This window comes from Oryzias latipes, chromosome 5, assembly GCF_053564925.1.
Source record: "Oryzias latipes strain Hd-rR chromosome 5, Olatipes_Hd-rR_3.1".
NCBI lineage: Eukaryota > Metazoa > Chordata > Actinopteri > Beloniformes > Adrianichthyidae > Oryzias > Oryzias latipes.
Window position 1 is genome coordinate 18,062,128 of NC_136241.1, and position 11,339 is coordinate 18,073,466.

At 40.2% G+C, this 11,339-nt stretch overlaps 1 protein-coding gene across 3 annotated transcripts in view; it reads right to left on the minus strand.

Moving 5' to 3' along the window:
• fgd5a (FYVE, RhoGEF and PH domain containing 5a) overlaps window positions 1-9,742 on the minus strand; it is a 34,854-nt gene extending 25,112 nt beyond the window's left edge. For 2 of the 3 annotated variants that reach the window (XM_011475058.4, XM_004068959.5), the window contains exons 1-2: window positions 9,410-9,742; window positions 5,179-7,831 (exon numbers count right to left, since the gene is read on the minus strand). In XM_011475058.4, coding sequence (XP_011473360.2) covers window positions 5,179-7,831; window positions 9,410-9,419 — 2,663 coding nt within the window. In that variant the 5' untranslated portion in view covers window positions 9,420-9,742. Of the gene's footprint in view, window positions 1-5,178; window positions 7,832-9,298 lie in introns of all 3 variants that reach the window. The other variant, XM_078947325.1, reaches the window with a different exon arrangement.
• Between the last annotated feature and the right edge of the window lie 1,597 nt (window positions 9,743-11,339).

Genomic DNA, 11,339 nt, shown 5'->3' on the forward strand with positions numbered 1-11,339 from the left:
TCCCAACTTGAAATAGAACTAAATTAGAAAATAGGAGAAACTAATGGGTTCATTAGCTTGCTAACTATAGAAGTTGAGACACTAATGGCGGATTAAGGCTCTTGAGGCAGTATTGAATTGTTTGCTGCCTTTACTGAGGATAATTATTTGTAGCCTGTGGCTGTTGTGCAGCCTCTATACTTGGAAACAATTTAAATGGAGTATTAAGTACATTGTTGCATAGCCTGTGATTGAACCAGCTTAGAGTTTACATTTGTAAAAAAATAAATAAATAACCTTTTATTCTGGATCTTTAATGTTAAAAGTTGCCTTTTCCAAACAACACTTTCAACCTTTAAAACTGTTTTGAAGATGCACTTTTTAATTTTATCTATAAACATGTACTATATAGAAATATCATTTTTATTTTTAAATAATAAATAACCTTAGTGAGTCCTAACACGTTTTACTATGCAACCACAATTAACACTGGAAACTAAGTAAAACTGGAATAAGTCCTCATTTTTGGTTCCAGACTTGTAATGAATGCTGCACTTTTCCTCGCTAAGCTTTCCTTTCCCCATCTATGCATAACTATTGCACTTTACTGGCATTTTTTATTTATATAATTTCTTTTAAATGTTTTTACTGATTAATTTAAAGGAATCTCAAAATAATACATTTACCAAAATGCAACTTAATTCAATTCAAATGAATTAAGTTTAACTGGGATCAGTGGTTGAAAATGCAAGAAATCAGCATCAGATGAATTCAGTTTTCAGTTTTTAAATCCATTGTTTTATCTGATGCCATACATCAGTAGTAGTGGTACAGTTTTAGATGGAAACCATGGCATAATGTGGTTCTGCTTGCTCAGTTCTTTATTGATTCTTTTCACCCCACAATTTCATTTCTCCCTTATGTCTCATGCATTTCCCTTCCCTATACTTTAATTATATATATACTGTATTAGTCCTTCTGTTGCCTCCTTGCTTCATAATTATATGGCTGTAGTCTGTCATGTGTGTGAAGCTTCAGCTTTAAAACCCCTGTGCGGATGCAGTATGCAGGAGAAAACTTTGTGGGCACACTAAAGAACTTCATGGTAAATGATGCTTTAAAATTTTTACTAACACTAAAAGGAAAAACACTTCTTCATAAGTGGTTTATGTACACTTTTAGCACTTCATTTATATTTTGAAAAACAGAAAATGGCACAAGGAATTCTGTTTTCTGATTCTTGGAGTTCAGAGCTATATTTGCAAGTTGATTTAACCCCTTTTAATTTCATAAAAAACATCCTTAAAACGTCTGGCATGTCTGTTAATAGGGTTTTCTAGGGTTTTAAGTAATTCTGGAATATAAATTCATACAAAATAGTTTTTAAAAGACGTTTGCAGCATTTTTCCTGGATACATTTTAGCGTAGATGTTTTACTTGAATCGAAATGGAGACCTTATAAAAAAATTTTAAAAAAGAATGTTGTACATACAAAATTAGTCGATGGATGTGCTAGAAGCTTCAATAGTTTATTCACCAACATTTTTGTGCAACTTCTGTTATTGTTGTTGTTGATGTTGTTTGGTGTCTCTTCTAAAAACATGTTCCATCAACATGAAGAAACACTGCTGTCCAGCACTGAATTGAGTGAGGACAGCAACTCAGTAATCCTGCACATTATAGTCATCACAATTTTTAACCAAAATAGCCACTCTATATGTTTTAAAGATCCACTCCATCTTTTGATTTATTGTAAACGTGTTCCCAGTGGTCTTTTAATTCTAATTATGCAGTTTTTACCCAAACAAATAACAACAACAAAAACAGTAATTTTCAAGGACATAGTTTCTGCAGAGCAGCAGCAGTTCATCAAAATATCACCTCTGAGTTGTGGGTGGAACTGTTGGCGCAGAGTAAGCCTACCCTTACATCCCGTCATCTATCTGTTAACATTCTCTCCATCTAGCTTACAGCCCCTCACAACCCAATCAAAGATTACTGGTGCAACAAAATGGTGGGCAAAATTGGAAGATGTACATGGATCTATTTGTCTGCAAGTGGATGGATCAGAATGGAGCTTGAGACTTCCTGTTGTAGGTCATACGTCATTCTTACAATCTTTTTCCAACAGAATTTTTTTGTTTGCTTCTGATTCACAATGATGTCAACAAATACTCAGAAATAAAAGCTTAATTTTCTCATGATTTATTCTCCATTATTAGAAAAAACCTCAAGAACATGTAAAAAAACTCCCAAAACAAGATTTTTATTAAACTTGATTAAAAAAATCAAATTTTTGCAAGAAGCTTTATGGTTTTGCAGAAAATTACTGTCAGCTGTTTGCTTTGCAGTCTATTTATCACGGATCAGATGATTGCTTATGGAGAGTATCTGTAGCCTGACACAGCAAACACCATTTATGTCTGACAGCAGTCATTACTGGTAAACCTGCATAACAAAGGCAGCAACTATGGCAGCTATTGCTGGACCACGTCTCATTGGGTTTCTTAAGGTACACTTTACTTTTTGTTGTTGTCTCATTTTCTAAAACCCTAAACCTCCAACCAGGGTTATGCCCTCATCCTGCATTTCCTGCAAACAAGCTGGAGAAGGGCTCATGGGCTGGATGCTTTCTCCTTGGGATGACCTGGCAACAACCTCAAAGTAACTGGCACCAGACCAGGCCTGGCGAGCCAGAGACACACCCTATCCACCACCTCTGTGCCATATACACCGCCCAGTACAACAATGTACTTGCAAGGGTTCCCTCATCACTTCTAACTACAACAAAAAACAGAAGGCGAGAAAGTGTCAAAGCTTAATCTTGCATCTGAAGAGGCTTGATAAGTACTAAAGGAACTTGTCAAAGTCCAACAGTTTTCCACTGAGGATAAGTATTTGCATCACTGTAGTAAATCTGTTATAATTGGAGCAGCTAGAAGCTGGCAAAAAGACACAACAAAAATCCTAAATCTTGAACTTCCTGCTGTATTATGGGTAAGTCAGCAAAGTTTTTTTCTCAGCAAAAAAATATAAAAAAGTCATTTTTAACTTAAGCCTGCACATATGCATATGAAGCACAAAAAAGCCCCTTGAGTTGGGATGAATCATTAGTGTGCCTTTTGTTTATTCATTACACAAAATGGCAGGTTGTTAATGAACATGTCCTTTGCTTAATGTAAATGTTGGTGTTAGTGCAGCATTTGAATGCTGGTAAACATAAATCACAGAGGAGGAAACAGGGCAAGCTTGTGGGAAAGCAGCTTTGTGAGTTCTCCTTAAAATGCATGCCCAGGACGTGAGGCATAGTCTTCTTGTTTGCACATCTTTAGGGCCGTTCAGTCATTTTCTTCACCACAAAAATCTACTTCAGCGGTTCTGCAGTCTTTACTGTGGTGAATGTGTTCTCAATAAATCACCGGTCATCAGACAGCACAGGACTGTGGTGGTGTATAGATTTGAAAAAGACTGCAATGCCTCGCAAAGGCAGAAAAGTACTTAAGTGACGACATGGGACTTTATTATTTTGTGCACACCTGAAAGCAGAGCAACGTTAGTGATGAGATTCCTCAACCAACAGCTGAAGAACCAGTATGATGAAAAACCTTTACATGTAATGCGCTGAAATCATAACATCGCCGAGGCTCTCAGCTGATGTTTTATTTTTTTTTCGTGAATGACCATTGGATAAAACAAAATTCTGCTTTTAAAAACCTAAGAGGAATCACAGAGATTATTAAATCAATGTATGAACTGATAATATTATGTGCATGACTCACAAATGAAGCTAGCTAAATTAAACTACAGTAGTGTCCCAACACTATCTTGCATGTTTCACAATAATTCCCTGTCCACTTGGAGGCACAGAGGTCATCAAACACATCTGCTTTATTAAGACTGGGAGAAAGACTGTGGCAGCGGGTAGAGTGATGTCCTCCCTTTGTCATGCTCAACTATAAATCCTGTAGTCCCTTTACAGTTCAGTAAAACAGAGGAACTCAGGAGAGAACAACTTCAATAAAAGCATTAAGCTGAAGAGTCAGGTAAAGAGGAGCAATTACACCCGAATCCCTCTCACTTTCTTCATTCTCTTCATAAATGCAACCTACCAATTTTCCCCAATTATCCCAAGCTTTATTTATAGTTGATCCACAGATTTCTATTAACACTTCCATCCTCGGGTGCTCTCACATTTTCTTTTATCCTCCTCTATGTCAATGTGTGAACTGTCCCCCTTCCCCCACAACCCCCTCTTTTCTCACTTTTAATTGAATTCTGAACCACTTTCTGGAATGTGGAGAAGCTGCATTCCCTGCATCCTCATTGCCATTACCTGTTCCATCCCCTCAGACATATATATGAGGCGGCAGCGCCACATGTGACCTCGAAACTCACTCAATGAAAAGCAAGAGTAAGCTCTCCCACCAGCATTACCTGGCTTCCCAAAGCCAATGATGCCTGACACAACAGGCTGCTCGTTTCTCACACAGGATCACTTCCAACAAGAGCAAGACCCGATTGTACTCAGCCAGGTGATACAGGCTCAGCTCAGATAAAGTGTGAAAACATCAGTCATCTACACAAGGGTGTAGATTGAACTTTTTAATGGATGTGTTGCTCCCAGTGGCTCGAATGAGTAATATTACAACTGCTTACTGTGGGAAATATCTGAATCTTTTTGATCAACTACAAAAGGACCCGGTTTTAGCAGAGATCATATCCTAGAACAGCACAACTTTTGTGAAGAATCCCTTAACTTCCAATTTTTTTATCTTTTTATCTTGTAGCACAGTTTCACTAAATAGTGTGTTTCATCTTATGTTTTTGCTGGTTGTCCTTTCTAGTAAAATATGGCCCTGAAGAAATGAGGCTTGCACATACTGTCTGTTCACATGACTGAACCATCTACATGCAGCATTCTCGAGGAGGCTGGAAGAATGGATTTTAGATTCAAGATCATGCTTAGTAAACCAAAAAGGGATTTGCTTTTGGTTCGTTTGCTCTCAAATGACCCTCAGACCCTTCCAGAGATAAGCTTTGAATCACACAATTTATTTTTCTTTTGAAAAGCATGAAAGAAAACTGAGAAATCCTGCAGCTAGACATAAACCCTCAGGTGTGAGCATTTTGTAAGCTGGTTTATTACAGTAAAAATGTGAAAATAGAAATGTGTTTCTTAAAATAAAATAATATGCTTACCTTTCAGAATCTGCTTTTGATGTCTCAGGCTTCCTGTCAATTCCGGGAAAACTGTTCATATCCACATAACCATCGTTCTCATTGTAGGTAGTAGTTGTGCGGCTCGGATTCTCAAAAAACTCTGTGACGGTGTGGGATCTGACTGGTCTTGGAATCTGGATGTTCTCATAGTCCGAGCTCAAGGCTGGAATGTTTTCATAGTCGGAAGTATCTGCACTTGGGAAGGAGATGGAGCGAGGTTTGTTCAAAGGCAGCGGCATGATGGAGCGCCGAGGGTCCTCTTTGAAAGACTTCACTCTGGAGACATCCCTTCCATAAGATTTGGGGTCCCCTTTCCTCCTCTGGTCTTTGTAGAGCAGGAAGGAGGGTGGCAAGTCAGAGTGAGGCTGCTTGACTTTGGTTATGTGGGATCCAGGCTGGGGAGAGCTGCCACTGCTCGTATTATCAAGCTCAATGACTCTTGCAGGCCCATGGTGGCTGGATGCTGAGGAAGAACGTGAGGAACGAACACTTCCATCATTGAAACCTTTTGAATCTGTCTTCTTCCTGAACTTGAGTGCAAAAAAATGCTTGAAAGAAGTCTTTTTTTTCTTAGGTAATTCGTTGGATTCATGTTGGATCAGGAGTGACGGTGAGCTCTTGGTCACTGGCCTTTTAGTGATGTATACAAAGTCAAAAGGTGGAGGTATGTCCACCATAGAGGTTGGTGTGGAGATCCCACTGGATGACTGTTGAACACGGTGAGAAAAGCTTCCTGAAGATGTTATGACACATGGAAGAGAAAGGTTTTCATTCTTCCTTTTTATCCTGATCTCATCCTTGAGTTCAGTCTGTGACAGAATATTTGCACCGTTGACTCGTAGCTGTTCTGAAGGATTGACGGGGTCCCTGGTCTTATCCAAAGCTACGGTGTAGTAGTCATGAGTTGGATATTCTGTCACTGTTTCCTCTGGTACAGTTTCAGGGACATTACTAGGCAGTTTCCCAGAATAAGATCGTGATCTTGTGACAGCAGCCTTTGGATCAGGGTTCTCCCCATCAGATTCAAACCTTGCCTCTTCGTAAATGTGCTCCTCACTGTCTGAGTCCGTGTCTTCATAGTAAGGCACAATATGGCAGTCCAGTTCTTCGATGTCTTCCTCGAAGGCCTCTGTGGTGTGGGCAAACACCACCCTGTTGGTGAGCTCTGGGGTGCGGCCCAGGTCCAAATCTGCAGGCACGGTGATGTTGCACAACCTGAGGCGAGGCTGGCAGCTTTTTCTCTGGAAAGCCTGCTCTCGTTTCGCAGTCCTTTCTTTAGCACTTTTTGCTTTGATGTGTTTTTTTTCCACTTTCTCCTCCTCGTCTTCATCGCCTATCTCAACATAATCCTCAGATGAGACACATCCAGACTGCTCCAAATGATCCTCTGTTGGACAGAGCGTGTTGTCTATGTCTGCATACTCATCCACTGAGTCAGTGTCTTTTGCTTTTTCTATCAGCTCGGTTCCTTCTTTAATGCATTGGAGTTCTAAGAGAGCTTGCTTTTCTTCTAGCTTGTCCACGTCATCTGATGATATGTAGAAAGGTTCCTGGCAAGAAGCACCTTGTATTTGCACTTCATCTGCGCTTGGAATATTATCATCCACATCTGGATTCCACTCAGGGTCTACAGTCCCACTTGTGTTTCCTGGAAGAGCTTCTATAACAGAATAAGGCCCAAACACGTCCTCTGTGCTAGAAGTGAATCGAAAACAACCGGAGACATCCTTTGTGGCTCTTTCTGGTTGCCAGACCTCTGTTTCTCCTGTTTCAGTTGGGTCACATGACTCGCACGTATCACTGGCATCATCGGTGAGCCCAATTAAATCGTAGGGATACTCCTCTGTGAGAGTTGGGAGCACGTTGAATCCAAATGCGAATCCTTCAGCTTCCAGCTCGTTCTCATTTGTTACAGAGCCAGAAGGCAGACAGTTCTCGCAGGCCTTTTCACTGTTTTCACACCCATAGCTGAATGAATGCGTCTGATCAAGTTTAAGCGCATTTACATATCCGTCATATTTTTCAAGAGGACCTGAACAAACATTAGTTTTAACAGTGTGACCATTCTCCTCCTCATCTTGTCCTGCTTCATCCTCTGAGGTGACAAGAGAAAGGGAAGGCTGAGAAGAAGTCTCTCTATCAACGTCAGCAATATCTTCAGACTGAATAAACTCACTGTCAGTGTTTTCCTCCTCTGCAGTGTTGATCAAATCATCAGCTTTGACTGTGTTGCTTGAACTTATGCTGTCAGCATCACCATCATTATCCAATATTCCTGCTTCTTTTAGACTTCCCACTTCAGTTTCTTGCTCTTTGGTGTCCTCATTGTCAATCCCTCCTGCACTTGTGTCATAAAGCTCATCCTGTGCCTCTTTTTTCTCCTCACTGTTACGATTCTCCTTAGCCATTTCATGGGTCTCATCAGGGTCCCCTTCAGTGTGAGTCAGCTCTCCATTACTGATGCCATGTTGAGGGCAGGGGGTTTCCTGTGGATGATACCAGGGTTTGGGGGCAACAGGAGGTTTGGGGCCATGGACAGAGGCGCAAGGCTTTGGCATCAGCTTGGACTGCACCTTGATAGTGAGATGACTACGAACCTTTGGTCGAGGAACTTGCAGTGACTTTGAGAAATCTGCAAAAGGGGAATGAAAGGAAATTAAAATCCTTTACTGAACATATTTCACTAATGTTTCAGAGGAATGCAACATAAAAAACGAGGCTTGTGCTTTTGTGCTGAACACTGACAGGAAGCTGTGTCCAGCACAATGGTCAGTGACAAGCAAAGAGCTGCAGGGGACATTATCAGCAGGAAAAACAACAGAGCCAGTGGGTTCTTAGAGGAGGAACAAAAACATCTATGTCTGGGAAATGATACAGGCAGATTAGATGTTTACAGCAAGAATGGATAAATAATTTGAGCAACTTAAAAAAAATACAAATAAAGGCCAAATCATCTAAATTAATTCTGTATGTTAATCATGTGATGCATGAATGAGCAAGGGACGTTAGGATTTAAAGTTCTTTGATCCCCTTTACTCTGACTTTGATGTGTTAAAAAGGTCTGATTTGTACAGAACCCAGCTTAAAACATTTGACAAGTAACCCACCCATTCTCAATAGTGTGTACACTCCCGGTCCTTTCCTGTTATTTAGTACCTACCCTGACGCACATCCTATCAAACCTTTGGTGCACTCTGGTTATCTGTTGCTAGTGTGATTGTGGTTTTCATCTTTCTTTTTCCATTGTGCAAAATTCAGTTTCATGTGACTCCTGAATGGTTTTGTAGTTCTTCCCCCCAAAAAACCTAAAGGACATATATTTGCTTTTCTCAATATTCCTACTTTTGTTGTCACAGATTCCAGATTCATCAACCTGAGTAAAGAAATTTAGAATGTGTACGGGTGATGGACACATTCACATAGACCTCTCCGGAAAAGCACTATTTTGCACCACAAGTAAACTCGCTTATCATTTTCCCACGCAAATAGACAAGTTGACATGCAGGCACACATATTTTTGTCCCCCCTTTGAGTGCACCAAAGAACATAAAAGACAAAGAGGAAAACTATGAGTCTGGCAAAGCTTCCAACTCCAAACAACAGGATATGAATTATGCAACAAGAATTCAATTACGACAAATGTTTGAGAAACAAAGGAAGATAGATGCTGAAAACTTGTCTGTGACAAAATGACAGGATGTGAATTCCTGCTGTCTTCTGGTTATAAATGTCACCTATAAAATCACAACAAGGGAGTGAGAAATCCATAGTGGCAAGGCTCTGGACCAGAAAAAGTGGCTTTTATGGTTTTCATAATAAAGATTTGGATAAATAGAAACAAATTACATAACAGATGCCTAAAGTTATTCCCCTTCAGATTTGTATGTCCTTTGACATGCAGCCATGTCATGATTCCAAATTATTCAATCACATTTAAAACTGTTTTTCTTGGACCTCCTAAACTTCAAAGTAAACAACTTTTGTTCGAGTAACAAAAGAAAAAGCGTTTCATCTGACAAGACACTGAAATTTTACTTTTAACGAGAAAAAGTAATGGGTGAAAAATAATTAATTTAAAACTTTCAGAATTCAAAGTCACCTTGTCATCTGCTCCAGGTCAGGTGCGCTTACGAAAAAAGCATAACGTTTATTATAGCTTACTTTTATTTTTTGAGATAACTCTCGTGCACATATGGTATTTATATCTAACCTGCGTTCATTGTGGGACATCATCATCATCATCTGCGGCAGCCGGCACTTGTCCTCATTTCGCCCACGGAGAGATGGAGCTCCTTCATGACACGGAAACTTAATCCAAACACACAGCGAGCGCATCGGGAGAATCGCCTGGTAATGCAGGGGTCGGCATAATGATCTTTTGTTTTGGGCTTTTAGAGACTTGTCTTGCGCGTTTCTTCTCAGAAGTCGCGGCTGCGTTCTCAGTCTGCGTGCATCCCTGCAGCTGATGTTGGCGCACACTGCTGCGCCCCACCGCTGCGCTCCTGCGTGGAAGCGGGAGGTGCTGCGAAGCTTTTCCTGAGGTGGGACTTTAACGCAAAGCTCTCAAAATATGTTGCACCCCCCCCCCCCCCCCCCCTGCTACGTACACAACGCCCCAGTTTAGCCTTTTCCTAGATTTCTAGATTATATTTCTAGATGACTTTTCTTTAATTATAGTCCCGTTTGGCTCATTAGTGTGTTCAATCAAACACTACATTCCTGATGGTTTTCTGAATACCAAGGATGTAAACAAAAGCCACAGCTAGTGTCCTTTTTTGCTGCCCTAGCTCTGAGTGGAAAATCTGCAGCCTTTTCCCAAAGAGGATTCATTGTTAAACGGCATTTTTGGGGGGTTTGGCTGCTTGACAGTTGTCTTAATTAGAAAATTATGAATATTGTAAATTTGGAAGTCTTAAAGCATTAGATTGCCAGGCCATTGCATTTTTTTTAAAGTAAGTCCTTTCTGGACATAAGTCAAACAGTTTGGATATTTTTTTGCTGCACACAGCTTTCTCCATGTGTCTGTTTTGTACTTCCTTTTTTTTTTTTTTTAAACCAGAACAGTGCATGGAAAAGTTCCTAAAAGTTGTTTCCAAAAACAGTTTCTCTAGGACAGCGAATGCTTTTGCTCTTGGCTGGGCTTCCTGACCCAGCATCTGTTGTATGATTGAATGAATGCAAACCCATGAAAAACCTCACTTCATAACAGGAAACTTCTCCCCCAGTTTCCTGCGCAACAGGCTGAACTTCCTTAGCAACAGATGGGAAAAGTCAGCAGTGTTCACCCCTTAGATAGTGTTTGACTGGTGTGATTGATTGATGTGGATCAAGGTATAGCAGTTTGAAGAACTCCAACCTGTGCAGCAAGATTCCAAGGACAAAGAAACCCTTTACAATATGGGAATGCCGGGCTCCTTGCTGTCTTGGGATTTTTGATTTGACAGCTCCCAACACTGGTTCAACGCCCACATGTTGAGATTAGCCTAGACTATCTCGTCTTCTTTCTCCTCCTTGCACACTTGAAGGTCAAACTATTCAGGCACGCAGCAGAAATGAAGTGGACGTAGAGCAGAGGAGCACAATGAAAGACTCTGCTGCACTACAGGGCTCTGGTCCCGATTGCTGCAGCAGCACACAGACCCATTCATTACACAAAGCAACATTCCCATTCCAGATGGTTTGCTGCAGGAGCGTTTGGGCTTTGCGACATGTACAAACATGTACAAAGAGCTATCAGGCTCTAAGAGATGATTAGAGTGTGATCATATCATAGTCAGCTCATGTTATTATTTCTCTAACACAAGAATCATCTCATTAAAAAACAGAATGATCCAACACACAACTTCTGATTCATTTAGCATGTCAATGAAAAGGGTATTAACAATGAAATTACTTTATTGCAAATGGAATAATGCGTTTTAGGCTATATCAAATTATCTTACCATATTATTATTATTATATATTTTTTTATTATGTTACTTCAGTTGACAACACAGTGACTCAATCATGCATTTGCATTTGCTGTGGACGGCTAAAGTCAAGGCCATTTAAAATATGAATAGTAGGACATTTATAGCTGCCATAGTAACCTTTTGGTTTTGAATTTGAGGACTAAATATAGTTATTTTTGTCTGTTTTGG